At 44.3% G+C, this 19,063-nt stretch overlaps 1 protein-coding gene across 7 annotated transcripts in view; it reads right to left on the bottom strand.

Moving 5' to 3' along the window:
* Positions 1 to 65: 65 nt before the first annotated feature.
* The window catches only part of Rasgrp3 (RAS guanyl releasing protein 3), a 98,072-nt gene continuing 79,074 nt past the window's right edge, over positions 66 to 19,063 (bottom strand). For 5 of the 7 annotated variants that reach the window (XM_038318792.1, XM_038318789.1, XM_038318790.1 and 2 more), the window contains 7 exons: positions 17,999 to 18,115; positions 15,012 to 15,127; positions 12,199 to 12,346; positions 4,830 to 4,866; positions 4,465 to 4,590; positions 3,744 to 4,105; positions 66 to 2,058 (listed from right to left, as the gene is read on the bottom strand). In XM_038318792.1, the coding sequence (XP_038174720.1) occupies positions 2,050 to 2,058; positions 3,744 to 4,105; positions 4,465 to 4,590; positions 4,830 to 4,866; positions 12,199 to 12,346; positions 15,012 to 15,127; positions 17,999 to 18,115 (915 nt within the window). In that variant the 3' untranslated portion in view covers positions 66 to 2,049. The remainder of the gene's footprint in view (positions 2,059 to 3,743; positions 4,106 to 4,464; positions 4,591 to 4,829; positions 4,867 to 12,198; positions 12,347 to 15,011; positions 15,128 to 17,998; positions 18,116 to 19,063) is intronic. The other 2 variants (XM_038318795.1, XM_038318796.1) reach the window with 2 other exon arrangements.

Here is a 19,063-nt window from a genome sequence, read left to right on the forward strand (position 1 = left end):
CAGTGCCCAGGCATACACATGCTACATACACACATACAACACACGGAGTATTTTTTTTTGCTTGTGTTTATTTTTAATTAAAGGTACATTTTGTTTCCTTATCATGGGAAGACTGGAAATACAAAATTCTTTATGTATATGAAAACTCTTAAATATCCAAGCCAAATGGCAAGTGAAATAACTCCTCTGAAAAAAAATATAAAAAGTCCAACATTCTTTAATGGGTTTCTGTCTGATTTTTTCTCCAGAAGGGTTTCCTGTACTTAAGTTACCATTTTCTGTTTTTAATTTGTTAACATGTATTTAGCTGTATTTATGACTAGTAACAGATAGTGTATATACACAGACCCAACAGCACTGCCCTCTGAGGTGCTTGACACTGTTAAGTGAGTTCATTTCTAGCTTAATCTCGGCTCTTATTAATGACTTGACTTACTCTTCAGTATCCCCAGTCCAGATCCTTTCCCATTCCAGAGCCGCTGAAGCACACTACATCAGCTCTGCCCAAGTCTGAAGACCCTGGAACTGGGCTGGAGAGACAGTTCAGTAGCGAAGAGCACTGACTGCTCTTCCAGAGGACCTGGGCTCAGTTCCCAGCACCCACACGGTACCTAAAGATACCAGAACCACTTAGCTTTCATGTCCTCATGTTCCCAGTCTCTAAGGCCCAGAGCAGAACCACCAGTTAGTTTTTACATCAGATACATACACAGTAGCCCTCCAATGTGAACCAGGGTACTTCTGTGAAAGACTGTCAGTGGGCATCAGATGGTCCCCTCAGTGACAGACTCAACCACCTCAGTTTTTCTTTCATTTATATTTTTACTTTTCTTAGACAGAATCTTGCTAAGTTTCCTAGGCTGACCTCAGACTTGAGGGTTGTCCTACCCTTGCCTCAAGTGGAAAGTGAGAGGTGTGTGACCCCATCCCAGCTTTGTCTCCATCTCTGAGCATCAAGAATCACTATCATATGATACACATCCAAAGGAAGACATCTAAATTATTAATATTTTAAACTCATAACTGGAATATCAATCCCTAGTTGAGGCTTATGGTAATTTTTCTTTTTGTGAACATTCTTTTAACTGTGGGTGAGAATTTATTAGGAAGAAATTAAGTTACCTTTTGCATCCTGAAGTTATCTAAAACAAAAATCTTAAGGTTGCTTTTGGCTTTCCAAACTGGTTGTTCTCCTTGTCACCTAGAAATTCAGTGGGGTTTGTTTGCTTGTTTTTTGTTTATTGGTTTTTATTTTTGTTTTCTACTAAATTTTATCCCTTGGAACTTGATTTGATTTCATAATTAACATTCCATTTTTGGGAATCCTCAGAAAGATTGGGAACACAGGTGTCCAGGCATATAATTTTTTTCCACTGTAGCTAGTATGACTACTAGGGGAGCTTGGGGGCTGTGATTCTTCTTAGTGAGGTGGGATTGGTGAGACCTAGGTGATACACACATGTGGCATTACACACCACAGCCACTGTGTGGTAAGACACTCAAAATAGCTCACAGCTAATTGGCATCAGAGGAATCACTGCTCTCCAGAGTCTGAAGAACACCTTTGTCCCTCAAACTTCAAGTCCCCGTCCCATCTAAAAGGCACGCAAAAGGAGCTCAGTCTTAACGCCTTATGAAACACCCCTATACACACACACACACACACACACACACACACACACACACACCAATTTATAAAAATAACCTTATCCAAAGGGGCCAAGTTTTGAATTTAGAGAACGGGTATCACGCACATGCGCCGGAGCTTGCCTTCCCTGTGTATAAACGGTACTAAAGAGGTGTGAGAAACTGCCCACTACATAACAGTGTCTGTGGCATCTCAGCAGGGGCAGAGTGTGGGAAATAAATAGTTCAGAGTCAGGATAAATCCTCTGTCCTGTAGTACAGTCATGGAGATCCCGGGATGACACGAGGCCGTGAACAAGTGCGCATCTCTTTTCCAGACGGCTCCCAGAGCTGGAAGTGCTCTCAGCAGCTTTTCATTTCCTTAAAGCTGACATGATTGCCTTTAGTATCCCCAGCTTGACCTCAGCCATCCTGCAAGACAAACCAAAGCCTGTTGCTTAGTTGGGTCTCATTTAACAAAAGCAGAGTGTTTCTAAAATACTGTTTTCCAGGCGACTGTGAAGGAAGACCTCAATGACCAGTCCTCGCAGTTTCCATATCAAGGAGGGAATTAAAAGATCATCAAGCCAAACAGTTAGGGCCTGAGCCTGTGGTCCCCGCTACCTTAGAATCAGAGGAGGATCCCTTGAGCCCAGGAGTTGGAGGTTACTCCCATGCAACCTAGTGTGACTCCGTGTCACAAAAATAAATTTAAAAACAAAAACAAGACAAAACAATAGCAGGTATCAGAAAGATGGGTCAGTGTTTCAAAGTGCTTGCTACACAATCACGAGAAGTAGAGTTTGAAATTTAGAAGCCCTGAAGCAAGCTAGATGCCCTGGGCGCCCTGTAACTGCAGCTCTGAGATGCTGGCAGAAGAGACAAGAAGACTGGACTGCTGGAGCTACCTAGCTTCCGGCCTAGCAGAGGAAAATGTGACCTCCAGATTCAGAGATAGACCCCTGAATAAAATAGAAAAATAATAAAATAAAAAGGAGAGAGGAGAGGGAGAGAGAGACAGGGACAGAGAGAGAGAGAGAGAGAGAGAGAGAGAGAGAGAGAGAGAGAGAGAGAGAGAGAGAGGGAGCCACCTACCACCCATTTGACCTCCATGCCTGCACCTAGGCACATGTGCACAGGCGCACATATTCATACACACATACATGAAATACTCAGATACAAACAAATGAATCCTAAAGAGAACCAGATCATCCACTCAGCACATGGATGAGCTACTCTATGAGCCTAGAGTTCATATACAGTACACGAGGTGTTCCTGTTGGGTGCTACACGAAACATTGGTCCCTCCTTTAAAATGCTCCTTGTTCAAATGTTTCCATCTCAGAAATTCTTTTTAAAACATATAGAAGTGCACTTAGAGAATGTAAGTACATACATATGTATATGTCTGACTTTCTATAGGTACACTGTATATTCATACATACATATTCATTCAGTGTGAATTTGTCTTACCAATAATTGCATTGCTTTACAGATGAGGCATATTTGATGTCCCCAAATCTATTTTCTTAATACACCATAGAATGTTGACTATTGAATTATCTCCCTCTTGAATAGATTTATAATTTCATCAGATTCTAACATTCCAAGTGCATGCCAGTTTACTTAGGGCGACCCGGATGTGACTCTTGGGTGACGGAGCCCACTTTATAGAACCTTTCATCCCCCACATCTTGGATCACCACCCCCTCTTTTTCTGCAATACCATTAAGTGCCTCTGTTTTAGCGCAGGCAAGAATCTCATTCTCTGTTCACAAGTCTTCCCTGAGTTTGAGCCTGACTCTGGCTTGGGTAGTGCACTGGTCTTCGAAAATATGTGACAGTTACCGGTCCCTGATGCACCACTGCAATATAGACATGACCTCCTCACATTGCAGAATTCTGTTTTCATTTTCTGCATGGTGAAACAGACCCAAGGGATGAGAAATCATCATTCTGGGGTCCAATAACTAGCTAGTAGCTCTCAAAGGGATGCATCTTGATTTCCAATCATACTGCTTTGGAAGTCACGAGGCTATTGTCCAGAGCCACCATGCCCATATCTGTACCCCCAGCCTCCTCCTCTCAGATGCTAGCTGTGGTTTCACTGCACCGACCTCACCATCCTGTTTGGCTTCATCTTGCCCTTCATCCTGGTCAGGTTCAAATGTGGTGCCTCGGTCTACAACATCCACACCAGCCTGTGCCACGGGCTTCTCGTTTTCCCACTTGGCAAAGCCTTTGTTCTTAGCTGCTTTGTCATGGAACTTGGATTTCATTTTGGGGAATGTGTGGGACCCCGAGTCTCCCCAGCCAGCCTCTGACCACACAGGTTCTGTCTGGGTAGCTTGACTAGTGGTGGCTCGCTGTAGCCTCACGGAGATTTTACGAGAAGAGCCCGTGACCAGCGTGATGGCTCTGCTGTCCAGGTCCCGGTGTCCAGCAGTGACCCCAGGAAATTCAAACACTTCATCCTGCACTAGAAGGAAGAGGAGAGTGTCAAGAGCAAACTGATCGCTGCCGTCAGTCTGTGCAGTAGCAAACCTTCACTGTTAGTACAGATGCCAGGAATCTGATATGCAATGTCCCAGAGGAACCAGCGCAGGCTAGAATTAAACTATCAGCAGGTGAGCATGTTAGTGAGTTCACAAAAAAAAAAAAAAAAAAAAAAAAAAAAAAAAAAAAAAGCCAAAGAATTAAGGGGTTAGCATTCCAAGAACTCTAAGAAAGCAAGTAGCCTCGCTGCTTATAGGACTCAGACCCTAAGTAGACATAGAACACAGATGACAGACAGGTGTGGAGAGACACGGTAGCAGTGAAGAACACAGACAGGCTTACCTGGGGGCAAGGCTGGGCTTCCAGGCAGGGACCCAGGATTGCTGCCCAGCGAAGGTGCCCGGGCAAGTCTCCTGCAGGCCAGAACCAGGAGGTCTTTGCACTGTTTGTGACAGTTGGCTCCACAGTCTGAAAAAGGTGCCACAGATGAGTGTAAAACAAGCATGCGTGTCTGACCCCCCCCTCCCCCACATCTGGATTTCAGGGATGATGCTGGGAAGTTTAGAGCCTTCTTCCAGCATGCATTAACCCTTCAGCTTCCATTGTTTCAAGAGACCCAAGTTCTCCATCCGGCCAAGAGAACATGTATGGTTTAATCCAACAGATTTGTTTCCTACCCCAAATGTCCGTTTCTTAACAGGTATTACCTTTGCATTTGTAGCCTTGTTTGATTATGCCCCAGAGCTGAAACAGAAGACAAAGGAATGTCAGGACGTGGGAAGAGAAGCCTAGAACGACAATAAAGCCACGGAGAAGGAAGCCCTGGGAAGTTGGGTGACTGGCAGCTCACAAACAGGATGTAGCTGCTCTGGACACCCTTCCTGTGGAAGAGGAGCCTTCTCCCAGCCCCCTTCAGCTGTGGTGACAATTTCCCTTTTCTTTCTCAGAGCCAATTGGTAGTTGGCATGGACAATTAGAGTTACTAAGTTGACATGTTGTTTAGATGTCAGCGACTCTGAAGCCACATGTAGAAGAAAAGCTTTGGCGCCCCCTGCAGACGCTGTAGCAGTCTCAGCGTGAACTTACTAACTCGGATTTTGCAGGTAAAGAATGGGCGAATGATCTTATGCATCATGTCTGCAGCAAGGCTGTGGGAGATGTCACAAGGCCTCCTACTCTGCCAGCCAAGGCCATGGCGACTTCCACGAAGTTGGCTACTAGGAAGTGACTGCCAAATAAAAGCTACAGGCAGGCGTTATGAAGGACATAGTTGCTATAAAAGACCCCAATGCACCAGAATAAAAATCAGACTATAAGCACCCATACTAAAGCTCCACACTGTAAAGCGGAAACTAATCATTTTATCTGACCCTCCCAGGAACCAGGAGAAACAGCAGCCATATTCTCCCTAAAGGGTCAGTTTCAATTTGTCACCTGTCAAGTTGGGAGCTTAGGCCCCAAGCCCTTGAATCTATCCCAGCCCCCAGGCCTGGTCTGGACTTCAAATCCCAGCAGGCCAGGTCCTGACCCCTCCCTGGGGGTGGAGTCAGGACCCCTTCCCCCCCCATGGTATTTAAATCAGCCCCCAAAAGAGGAACACGTGTTCCCCTTTCCTTCCTCCCGGTTGCGCAGGCTTCCCGGTTACCCCCTTGGGGCCACCAGAGAGCACAGAACCCCCCATTAAACCTGGATATTTCTTAATTTGACTTGTTTTGATTTGACTTGATTGGGAATTTTGCGTCAGCAGGGAGCTCCATTAGGAAATATTCCTAACATCACCTACACCTTAATCCTTAAACAGAAAGGTGGAGGAAATTCGTGTTCTCAGTTCCCTCTTCTTTTTTGTTTAGATAGACAGGTTCTCCTATGGAGGCCAGGCTTGTCTCGAACTCCCAATCCTCCTGCCTCAGCCTCACAAGCGTTGAAATTACAAGCATGTGCCTTCATGCCTGGCTTATTTTTCTATTATCCCTTCCTCCCCGTCACCCCCTTCCATGCACAGGCAAAGACCAGGCTGCTGTGGCTCCAGCTTCTCCCTGTCTGGAAAACCTAATTCTGTCCTGTGGAATTACACGGTGCCTGGTTTTAGAATCTAAAATCGCACAATCTACAACCTTTTACTGGAACTGTAATTTTGTCCTTTGACGCGACCAATGCCTCAGGTTCAATGAGGGAGGTGTTTGCAAGTTGCTCTGGGCGCGGTCTTGGGTGTGGTGTAACATCCTGGCAGAAGTGAAGATATTCTAAAGAGATCCACATTCCCTTCCCTTGCCCCCTCAACCTATTGCATGAAGCAATGGTCGCCCAGGAACTGGGACTTCCAGCAATCTCACACCCAGAGAAGGAAAAGGCTGAAGTCTTAAGCCAGCAAGAAGAGGGGCTTGTCTCCCTCCAAGAATTCCCACAATTCTCTGACAGCTTCTCAGACCACCTGACAGGAGAGCCTGGAGCTGGGACAGCAATGGGTCAGAACTGGGCCAAGCCACACTTCCACAAGGACAGCTTGGTCATGTATCTCCTACTCTATTTAAGCCTAAACCTGAAGTGTCCGAAGACAGACTTGCTGCACCTCTTTATTTGTTCCTCTTCTCTTTGTGACCACAGTGAATCACCTTTTATTTATCTAGTTGGCATCTTGAGGTCAGGTGGCTAAGCCTAGCTTGCTGGGTAGGGCTCCTGGGTCTGAGGTTCTGACCCTAACAACTCCAGTAACAATGGGAGCTTCCCCCTCCTCGTAGCTCTTAACACTGTGAGGAAGGTGCCCTTGCCCTGTCCTTCCTCCTACCTTTTCATAACATTTCCCCGGGGCGGCAGGGACACCGGCACATTCAGTATTAGGCTCAGCTCCTCTTAGTTTAGGCTTAAGATGGGAAAACTCCCAACCTCATTAATGGGTTAGGTGCTTGTTGCTTGCTTAATAAATTGATGCTGAAAGGAGCGGGGCCAGCGGCCTCCTGAGCCGAGCAGGAACTCGGTTCACATGGCATAATGCCACACAAGTCCCTGAGGACTGGCATCCCATCCTGATAACAAAAGCAGTTGCCAATGCAGAGTGACGTAAGGGCAAGAGGGTGGCTGCCCCTTTCTCTCATGAAGACAAGGAAATTCTGCCAGGGGAACCCAGAGATTCTTTTGACCCTTCATAGTGCCACGATCTTCTAGAACACAGTAAGATGCAAATGCCTTCTGGCAGGGCTGCAGTCTGCCTCTGGAAAGGAAAGATTTCTTTACCACAGACAGACAGGTCAGCTCGGAGTAGAGTACCACAGGAGACCAGATGGGGGCGGAAAAGGGAAGAGGGTGGTCAGGTTAGTTACAGCTTCTCAGGAGCCTAGGATGCTTTAAGGCTTCTGTCATAGAAGGCGTGAAGATAATGATCCAGGAAATAGATACCTTAAAAGTCCTAACGGGGAAAACTTTAAAAGAGTGATGACATTCTTACTGCTGCCTCTGGGTCTCATCTGTGTGAACAAAGCCACTAGGATGGGACCAGAAGGAGACTGAAGAAGAGGCAACTTCGGAACTAGAAAAAGAGATCATTCTGAGTGAGGTAACCCAGATCCAGAAAGACAAATATGTATGTATTCTACTATATGTGGATATAAGCTGGTGAATTTAATGATAACAAAATTACAATCCATAGACCCACAGAAGTAAGGTACGAGTAGGGACAGACAGACCTCCCTAATAGAATAGATAATTACTGTTGGATTGGGGGTGGTGGAAGGGGAAAAAAAATCAAGTGAAGAGGAAAGGGGGAGAAGGGAGGGAATACATATGGAGAGAGTCAGGTAAAATTAAGGGCCATTTGAGGGGTAGTATGGAAACCTAATACAGTTATTAGCCTACAAAAAAATATATGCATGTATGAAATTGACCTAAATAAAATCTCGAAGTAATGGGGGAGACACCGTCCCAACTGGACTTCTCTTGTCACCAAATGAAGCTCACTGTACCAGGAATGGGTTACCTCTAATTGAGTTGTGGGCGAAAGGGGTCCCATGGGAACCTCCAAACAACCCAGGCTGTTGCCAAGACTGTAGGCCGCTCTCCAAAAACTGATAGCAAGGTCCTGTTGCTGAAGACAACACTAAGTAAACATAGAGACGTAGAGCTGGTGCCTGCATGATCCTTCACCCTAGGTTCTAGTGTCTTTGGTACTTGTCTCTGCGTGTTACCAAAGGAGAAAAATAAACCCCAACTCAGCCACAAACTCTTTGATCTACATCAGTGTCCTGCCTGTAAGATGCTGGTGCAGCAGTGGTTCAAAGCTTGTGGGAGTAACCAACCACTCTCTGATCTGACTTAAGGCCCACTCCACCAGATGGAGCTCATACCCAGCACTACTCAGATGACCAATAACCTGAAACTAGATAGGCCAGAGACCTGAGGGGAACCAAACGCCACTGTGCTGCTAAAGGACCACAGCACTAAAATGACTTCTAAGGACATTCCCCCTAGGTCATAGGTCAGTGCCTCCTCAGCCATCATCAGAGAGACTTCCTCCTGCACAGACAGGAACAAATACAGAGACCCACAGCTGGACATGTACAGAAAACGAGAGGCCTTGGAACACTCAGCCCTAAATGGGATGTCTCCATCAAATCCCTCCCCTCCAGGGTCAGGGAACCCTACATAAGAGGAGGCAGAAACAGTGTAAGAATCAGAGGGGACAGAGGACACCAAGAAAACAAGGTCCTCTAAATCAACATGATCAACACATATATGATCTCACAGAGACCGAGGCAGCATGCACAGGGGCTGCACAGGTGTTTTGGATCTATACCATGACTTCCAGTTTAGTGCTTTTATGGGATTCCTAGGAGTTCAAACAAGTGGGTCTCTGCGTGTATATCTGTTTCATGTGCCTTATCTTGGGCTCTTTTCCTTCTGCTTGCTTGTTTTGTCCTGTTCCGATGTGTTAGTTTTTGTTTATTTTATTCTATTCTATTTTATTATTATCCCTTAGAAGCCTGTTTGTTTGTTTTTCTAGAGAAATAAAGAGGTGGATCTGGAACAGAGACTGCATGGGGAGGAAAAAGTGGGAGGAGTAGAGGGAGAGAAAACAATAATCAGGATATGTTATGTGAGAAAAAAAATCTATTTTAAATAAAAAGGGGAAAGAAGAAGAAGGAGCAGAGGAGGAGAAAGAAGAAGAGAAGGAGGAGGAAGAAGCGGCATCCTTTCCAAGGGTGGTGGTGCTTGTGTTTAATCCCAGCATTCAGAAGACTAAGGAAAAAGGGTCTCAAGTTCAAGCCTATCCTGGACTATTGCATGAAACCCCACCCTACCCCTAAAGATAGGACACCCTAATGGGACTTGCAATATGTTATTAGCACCACTGCAGAGCTGCTGCAAAGAGGTCTAATCAAGCAAGAGTCCTTTCAGGACTTGGTTGCTGAGCTCACTTAGGAGCCAGGAGGAGACACTGCCAGGAAAAGGCACTGGGTCAGTGTGCCAGCCAACAACAGCCAGAGGCAACCCAACTTAGGTGAGTCTTGGGAGCATTTCCCAGGCTTCTCTGATCTGAGACCATGGGCTTGTACAATACTTGACATTCTTTACAATATAAAGAACACTGGACTGAGAGTTAGGAAAGCTGGCTGGGGTTCATGCCCCAGCTGCCAATGAGTTATGTGACCTTGGGGAACTAACTCTCTTCACTTCTCCAGCCTTGAGTTTCTTCTTCTATAAAATACGGGGATTACCAACACACTTTCAGTTCTGGCATCCTGATTCTGAAATATATGCACTGCCTTCCTTGCCCTTAAAATAGAATTTATTTCAAAAGCAGATGGCCCGGGCACTGGAAAATACTTCCTGGCAGTCTCACAGTTCCTTTCAAGGATGTACCTTCAGAGTTGTATTTATAAATCCCTTGAAGATCAGTGGACCCTTGAGTATTAAGTGAGCAAAGCCCAAGTCAAGCTGTACTAATGAAATTAAATAAATTTCAAAAAATGAAAAGGACTATAAACTTAAAAGAGTTAATTTCAGGCAACCTCTAAAAGTGCCAAAAGAATACTTTCAGAAAGTTTACGCTGTTTCCTCTTTTTTCCAATCCCTTGATACTTTCAGACTTGCCTGATATTATTTATCTCCCCAACAACTTGCCAGGTAAGCAGTGTATTGACTATTTTTTTACAAATGGGAAAGCAGACATGATGGTAGTCATTAACTTGGGCCCACAACATGGAGTAAGAGGGGAAAAACTAAGGTTCAAAGCCAAGGTTCGAGACTCCAGGTCCAGAGTTGTGTGCTTCATACCAGGAACAGCAGAGCACAGCAACAGCAAGTGTACTCAGATGAGTGGGTAGAAAATGCCCAATCCAAGGTCGACCTTCTTCTCTGAAACAGGCATCCCTACGTAGGGAGGAGGCAGCAACAGCTTCCACGCTGAGACTGAATAAGTACCTCAAATCCGTCCTACACCACTAGAGACCAAATAAGCACCCTGATTCCCAGTTCTGCCTTGGCGAGTCCACTCAGTCTGACCTTTCCATCCGAAGGCTCAAGCTTTGCAGTGGTACCCGTGGTCTCACCCCACTTGCATTTTCAGGTTTATATACTTCCCCAAACTCCCATGGGAATAGAGAAACAAGAGACACGCGAAAAAGGAAATGCATTTGTTGTACAATAGGGAGGTGCAGTGAAGGACGCCCCAGGGGAGATGCTGTAAGAAAAGGAACGTCTCTGTCCCTGGGACTGTTGAGGCAAACTGGCTAGAATGGTCTAGGGGCTGCTGCTGTCAGTACCTGGAACTGGCTTGAAAGTAGAAGTTGCCTTATATACCTATTCTCAGAGAGATGTGTGCCCTGGGTCTCCCAAAGCCAGGCCTTCAAGCAGGGCATGGGAATAGTGTAATTGACAGGCAGCCCAGATGCAGTCAGCCCTGGCATGCAACAGCTGAACAGAACCAACAGTTAAGTTCGGTGGTTTATCTTACCTAGGTGCTGGGACACCCTCACCTCAAACTTTTCGGTTTTTTTTACTTGAGTACCAATTGGAAGATAATCAGAGTCAGAAATGTGGTAAAGAGAGGGCCTAAAGCTGGCTCCATTGCCCAGTGTCAGGGTAAGTATACAGCAGTGGTTCTCATCCTTCTTAATGTTGCGTGTGACCCTTAATACAGTTCCACAAGTCGTGGTGACGCCCAAGCAAAAAATTATTTTTGTTGCTACTTCATAACTGTAATTTTGTCACTGCCATGAATTGTAGTGTCAATATTTGATGTGCAGGATATTTGATATCTGACTCCTGTGAAAAGATCATTTGATCACCAAAGAGGTTGCGACCCACAGGTCGAGAACTGCTGGTACACAGTCTTCATGTACTGCAGTGGTGAGGGCCAAGCGCAGGACTCACACTCAGAGCTTCCATGTTTGAGTCCATGTTCTTTTGGTTAGAACTCTGCAATCATGGAGGAGTTGGGTTAGCCACTCTTCACCTCTCCATCTTCGCAGGGCAAATGCAGAGAAAATGCCTATCTCAAAGGCAAACTGTGGGGATTCCTCACATCACTGCCCAGGGACTTTGTTACTGTCAAGCATTAAGTAGATGTTATTTATTATCATGACTGCCTTATCCCCAAAGGGTTTTTTTTTTTTCCTCTTTGAGTTGGCAAGTATTGAGCCATGCCATGATGGATGTAGTGACGAACATGTTAAATGAGTGCTAGGAGGAACTGGCTAAGATAAATGCTCCTCTTTAGAGCAACCATTACCAAGAGTGGCGACGAATGCCAGAGCTCTCTAGGCTGATACTTCCCCTGGCAGACGCTAGTAGAGAAGCCCTTTCTCTAGCTAGTGGAGCTCAGCATCCTTACTTGTCTTGGTTTGGGGTACTCCCAGAGCATAGCTAAACTCACAGATCTCAGTTTGGTTTTTATTTCATCTTTAATTTCATGGAATCACCACACGTTTTAGTTCTGATGCAGAAAAGAAAATGGATTCTATTGAGGAAATCATTTCCCTGCCTTTCCAAGGGGTTGCAAAAAAAAGAAAGAAAGAAAGAAAGAAAGAAAGAAAGAAAGAAAGAAAGAAAGAAAGAAAGAAAGAAATGGAAAATCTGACTTACAAATCCCGCACAGTGTTCACAGAAGGTCGGCTTGAGATAATTCATCTCCTGAAAATTATGGATAAATCCTGGTCCCATTTTGCAGTGTAGCTGGGATTTAGCTCTCAGAAAATAGGCCATCATTTCATCTTTGCTAATTAGGCCATCCCTGTTAGGAAAGTCAAAGAAGAGAAGAATCTGTGAATACCATATCACTAAGCAGCTGTGACACTCTGGTACCCATCTCCCAAACCTTTGTGACCAAAAGCAAAAGAGAGATGTTCACTTTTCTTAAACATTCAAAAGGAGGATGAGTCTCCAAAGACACATCAAATATTCAAAACCTTCTTCAATAAGTAGATGCTGTGTTTGTGTGGTGTGTGTGTGTGTGTGTGCGTGTGTGTGACAGCTCTCAGACACAGTCTCCTGAGATTGCTAAAGGCAGGATCGCCATTTCACACTGAGATAGAGGCAAGAGTGACTGGACATTTTGCTTTTCTGACCTTCAGGTTGAACCTCAATATCTGTCTTGGGTTTTCAATAGTTGTGTTACAACTAGCAACAAGGTTGAAATTGCTGCTGTCCCTCTCAACTTTATTCAGCCCAATTCCTTGCAGGCTGCTCCCCCAGGGACCTTTGCATCTGTGTCCTCCAGACCCACGGCTTATCTAGAGCAAATCCTGCAGATCTCATCTCCACAGCATGACTCACCTCTTCCACCTGTGTATTCTCTGCTTATCACACACCTCGCTTGCTGTCACCCGTCTATCAGTAAGAGACCGAACACACGTGACACAGGCAAGTGCCAGGTACAGAGATCTCACCTTTCCTACCCTGCTCGGGATCCCCTTATCCTTCCTCTCTTGGCTGTTTCTATGGCATCAGAAGGACTGCTCCCATCCCTGCCCTCCAGGCTCCACAGACCTCTGCTCTCTCCCAGGCTCTGCCCAATCTTCTCACCTGTTTCTTTTTCGGTTTACAGGATGCCCAATGCTTCCCTTCTCCTCTAATCCCATTCCTTGCTCCAGCTGTCTTCCCCAGCACCAGTCTTTCTCTCTTACCAACTCCCAAAACATCGCTCGTTAGGATTTTCTATCATCATTCTACAGCACCCAGTCAAGTCTCTCCCACTGCCATCCTACTAAACTGTCACTAAGGACAATCCTCAGTGGTCTTCTCTCATTTTTTTTTTTTGAAAACTCTGACCTCACGACAGTGTGTGGCACAAGGGCATTTATTTATTGACACCTTCTTCTCTATGGAACCTGCACTTCTGAGCCATGTTGCTTTAGTCTTTCCTCTCCTGCTTCCTCTTCTCTGTCTTTTCTGCTGAATTCCACTTATTATTTTCATTGTCTATGAGTGGGAAGGGAAGTCCACATATTTCTTTCTGGAGTCCTGATCTCATCCCCCCCACCCCACCAAATTTCCCACCAGAAAAAAATATTCCACTGAGGTTCCAGCAACCCGATAGTGTTGTAGGACTGAAAACTCAGTGTGCACCTCCAACCCTGACTGCTCTCACACACTTCATACTGCATCTTCAGTAACTTGCTAGATGTCTCTCCCTGTGCACACCCCTCCAAATCAACATAGCCTGCCAAAGTCCCTGTCTTCCCTTTCCAACTCATGTGACCACAGATTCCCCTGTTGCCATGAATGGTGTGTCATAATTGTACCCCAGACTTAAGGTCCCTTTTTTCATCTCATATGCAAAATAACCTAAATCATACTTAGAACTTATAAAATTCAGTCATTTAGTATCTTTCCTATCCTTAAAAACATTTATCATACAATTTGTACAGACATGCATCAATCACAAACAGACACACAAGTCTAATTTGGACTACATTCATTCATTTAGAAAGACGTGTGTGTGTGTGTGTGTGTGTGTGTGTGTATACACAGAGATGTAGAATCATTGAATCATACATGCCCCAGGGATCCACTTACTATACCATAGGGCCACTGGAGCTTAGCCACCAGGCAGCAACCTGGCTCAGGTCCTTTCAGGCTCGAGAGACAGAGAAAGAAGGAGTTTGCTGCCAAGAGTATATCTGTCCCATCTTACATTGTATAGCTCTCCTGATAAAATGTTGCTCCTGGCACAGGAGCTTCCAGTTTCCAACAGCTGTGACACAAAGCACTCAAAGATCAAAGGAGCTGAAGAAACTCCTGTGCCTGTATACCATGTGTTCTCTCACATACTAGGGATTCCAGGAACCAAGATGTATGCAGAACCACAAGATGGAGGTAGTTCAACCTCTGAGTTACTAGAAAGAGGAATGTTGGCTAGTCAGTAGGAATGCTGGACAAAAATAAGTGGAAAATTCTACACAGCAATTCTTCACCTTGACCTTTACCCTTTAGTATTTTTTTTATTTTGAGACATGGTCTCACTGATCAAGTTGTCTAGGCTGATGCTGAGTACTTTCTCTGTGAACCCACGCAGGCCCTGAACTTGTGACCCTCCTGCCTCAGCCTGCCAAGTAGCCTGAGCTACAGGCATCTACCCTCAGGTTGGTCACTTCTACTTCTCTTGATGGGGGTTTTGGAGTTGGTAGCGAAGCAGTAGAAGCATTTATAGAAACTGAGAGCTGGTTATTTCTAGACGGGCACTTATGCTTAACAGAGATGTGGTCTGCCCTGTGACAGCACCCAACAGGATAGGTTTAGGGACACCAAGAAAAACAACGAGAGGAAAGTCAGACTGTTCTATCAGAAGAGTCGGGCAAAGCTTGTCGGGATGCAGGATGCAGGTTTGCCTGTCCCACCGAATAGATAATCTACTTTAAGCTAGATCCACTAAAAATAAAAAAAAAAATGGAACTCACTGGTCTTTGTCTAGCACACAGAAGGAATCCAGGAAGGGGAAATTGGCAGCTATGCTCTCAAAGTCCTCTTGGGAGATGTAGCCATCATGATCATGATCGTAGTTTCGAAACACAGACTGCAAAGAGAAAAAACTATTTACCATGAGTGGGCATAAGTTGGCCATTAATCTTGTGAGCAACTATATGTGGATTGTATACTCAATCAAAGAGCCTAGAATCTGGTTGGGGATCTGTAAACTCACACTTAATTAACACTATAAAACTGTAAGAGGTTAGTGGAGGGCTTGGGGATTTGAATTTAGATAAAGAAAGATTTCCTGGAGTTAAAAAAAAAGTCTAAACTGAGACCTCAGGGTTGAGTAGAAGTTAGGCTGGTGAGTTTATTGATTACAATACTATGAAAATGGAAAATGAAACTTTACAAATCTAAATAACCTCAAAAATTAGAAACGTGTTGAATGTTATCCCCCTAAAAATTCCAGTAAGGATTTTTTTTTATTAGTATTGGGAGACAAGAAGTGTTTACAAATAAACAAATAGATTTTATAGTTCAAACCAAAGTCACTGTACAGGCTAAAAATCATTCAGAATGGTAAGAGAGACATGCGGACTCTCCCCTTTAGAAGTCAAGCATTCTAAGGGTCTACTTAGCAACAGGACAGACAGCTTGAAGAGTCCCCAGACACAGGCAGGCAATGTCAAAAAGCATTTATCTGGACCCACCTCATCCTGCAAACTGCCCTCCCGCTAGGAAGAGAATCTTAATCTCCCCTCCTTCCCTTCTCTCCTCTGTCCTTCACCATCTCACTCTATCTAGCCAATCTGAATTTCTTGGTGAAACGTTGGCCCAGTTGGGGTTAAAATGCTGCTTACCATTAGTTTAATCAAATTTAAAGGCGAGTTTATTAAAAACCTGCACTAAAATTCGTTTTTACAAAATTCTTGTACTCTATAAAAAGTATGGATATTCAATGACAAATATTAGATACTTCAAAATAGTTAACCTTTAAGCTGTTTTGCTAATGAATAATAAGTATCGGGATGATGAAAATGTGCTGCACACACAATGGGAAAAACTTTATTCAGCTGTTTAAAAAGAAATTTGAAATTTTCAAAAATAGTGGATGGATGTGGAGAGTATTATATTAAATGAGGTGACCTAGATCCAAAAAGAAAAAAAATCGCTCATTCTCTCTCATACATGCATATGTTAGCTTTGAATGTTTCTATGTGTGTGTATAGGACTGTGTGGGTATGGATAGAAGCTGAGGAAGTAGAAAGAAAAGCATGAGAGGGAAATAGGAGGTGTTGGGAGAGCAACAGGACATATGAGACAGAAAGGAGCTTAGCGGGGGTGGGAGGGTACAAACAGAGACAGGGGCTGTAGGAAAAGAGGAAGCCAGGAGAAAAGATAAAAAAAAAAATTGACAATGCCATAATAAAATCTAATAGATTATATCTTAATTTTAAGAGATGCAAGAAAATGAGAGAGAAAAGGATGTCAAGAAAGAAAGGAAGGAAGAAAGGGAGGGAGGGAGGGAGGGAGAGAGGGAGGGAGGGAGCAGGAAGATCTCCCATCTTTCATTTTTGATTTTCTATCATCAGAGCATCCTGATGTGCAATGTCCTCCTTGGGTCCTTCTGGTCCCCAAACTCTGTTCCTCTTTGCCCTGGACTGTACAGACTTCTTAGTCCCTTCCCTCAGCAAAAGTGCCATCCACACCACCTTCGTGATTATCATTGGCTTGCTTGGGTTTTCTGTTTGCTTGCTTGCTTGCTTGCTTAGATCTATTTTATTTTTGAATTGTATGCATGCTGGTGTGTCTGTGTTCATGCACGCGCATTCAGGTACCCACGAAAGTCACAGTGGTGTTGGATCCCCTAGCTGGAGTTACAGGTAGGGTGTTAGCCACCCAATGTGGGTGCTAGGAATCAAATCCATGGCCTGCAGAAGATCAGGAAGTCCTTTTAACCACTGAGCAATCTTTCCAGCACTTAACTTACTTGTTCTTGAGATAGGAGCCTGTTGTGTAGCTCTGGTTGCCTTTAACTCTCCTGCCTCAGCCTCCCATATGCATTGGCACACCTGGCCCTCCACACTATGCCTTTTAACTATTTCTTTACGTCTCATACACAACATAAAACTTCTCTCAGAAATTACCAGATTCCTGGGTTTTCCAAGACAAAGAAGATCCTTTGTGTTCTTCTGAAACACCCGTTTCCAGCAAAGAACACTATGTATACCATAGATCTCTGTCTCACAGAGTCAGCCTTATTGTAATAGATGAAGCACCAGTCTATGAAATCAGGGGTTTAATCAATTGCTAATGACAGAGATATTCCCACTTCTTCCTCCAAATTGGTGCTTCTCCCCTTCTGTGTTCTCTCTCTCTCTCTTATCCTTTGAGGCAGGGTTTCACTGTAGTCCAGGCTGTCCTCAAACTCACCATCCTTCTGCCTCAGTTTCCCCAAGTGCTGGTATTACATGGGTACACCACCACACCCAAATCTGTTTTGCTTTCTACATGGAGAGCCCTGAAAAAGCCTTGACTTGGATTGAGTGATTTTGTGACCGTAGTGGAACTATGTGTCTGTATCATTAAACCCTCATCATATATAGCAGGTGAAACAAATCTAGCTCACAGGGTATTTCCCTGCTCTGAAGTAGCAAACTCATCTGGAGTGGGTCTTCCAAGAATAATTCTAATCTCTAACGTCCTTCATGGCAGTGACAGAGCTGGCAAATGGCCAAGAAGGGAGCTAGAGGGAGCTGAGAATACTTGAGACAGAAAGGTACTTTCTGATAAATTCTCTTGGGGCCGATGCAGGAAGCATGGAGTTTCAGTTGAGGAACTTGTTCCTCAATCAAGCTCAATTGTTCCTATTTGCTGTTTTCATGGTCATCTGAGTTCTGGACAATCATAGCACATTCAGGAAAGAGAAGGAGGCTTTCTAGAACATTCTGCTTACTCTTCTTCAATTACGTACCTCCACCAACTTCCTTATGTGTTTGTTGATGATGGTGGGGTCTGGCTTTGGTATCACCCCTGAAGCCCACTCCAGGGGCACCACAGGCTTGTTGGGCGTTGTGGGGGAGGTAGGCTGCTAAAAGAACACACACAAACTTTTCACTATTAGCTGGACCTTGATCTACCAGGAGAGAAAATTTAATATATGAATGGCAGTAAAGACTTTAAGTTTATATAGTGCTCAAGTGTTTACTTGAAACAGTGTCTCACTATGTCACCCCAGTAGGACTGAGACAACATAGACCAGATTGATGTCGAATTTGTATAGATCCTCTTGCCTCTGCCTCCTGAGACCACTATAGCCAGATTTACACATTTATAAACCAACATCTTTTGTTAATAGAATCTAACCAGTAACTCAAAACATGCCTTCCCTTAGTTTGGGATTTTTGAGACAAAGCCCCTTGCTATGTATCCCTGGAACTTACCATTCCATTGCCTTAGCCTCTGAGTGCGAGTCTTCTAGGCGTGCACTAGCACACATGGCTAAGGATATGTTTTGATAAGCTCTTTGTTTAATAGCCACCTCCATTATAGTCTTTTTAGTAAATATATATATACATATATTTGCACATATATGTATATATATATATACATACATATACATATATAAAAACTGTACTCCTAGACCACTCCAATAACCCATCCGGGTTCACTAACTATAGAATATCATCAGACCATTTCTAAAGGTTTACATGGTAATGCAACGTGGACTTTTACATATGTATATATGTATACACACATACATACATATAGATTACAATTATCAAGTCAACCACAGTGGCACAGGCCTGTAATTCCAACACCTGGGAAACTGAGGTCAGGAGTTTGAGGCCAGCCCAGGTCTAATAGCAAGATCCTGTCTTAAAAACAAAAGCTATCTAATTTTATCTGTGTTTTACATAGTGATCAGTTTGCACTGAATGCATACAACAGCTCGTAACCAACACATGGCCAAGTTCCTGTCTTTGCACCCATGCTTTGGTTAAGGTGCTAATTTCCCATCCAACTGTTATGTTAATGC

The sequence above is a fragment of the Arvicola amphibius genome, chromosome 2 (assembly GCF_903992535.2).
Source record: "Arvicola amphibius chromosome 2, mArvAmp1.2, whole genome shotgun sequence".
Classification (NCBI taxonomy): Eukaryota; Metazoa; Chordata; class Mammalia; order Rodentia; family Cricetidae; genus Arvicola; species Arvicola amphibius.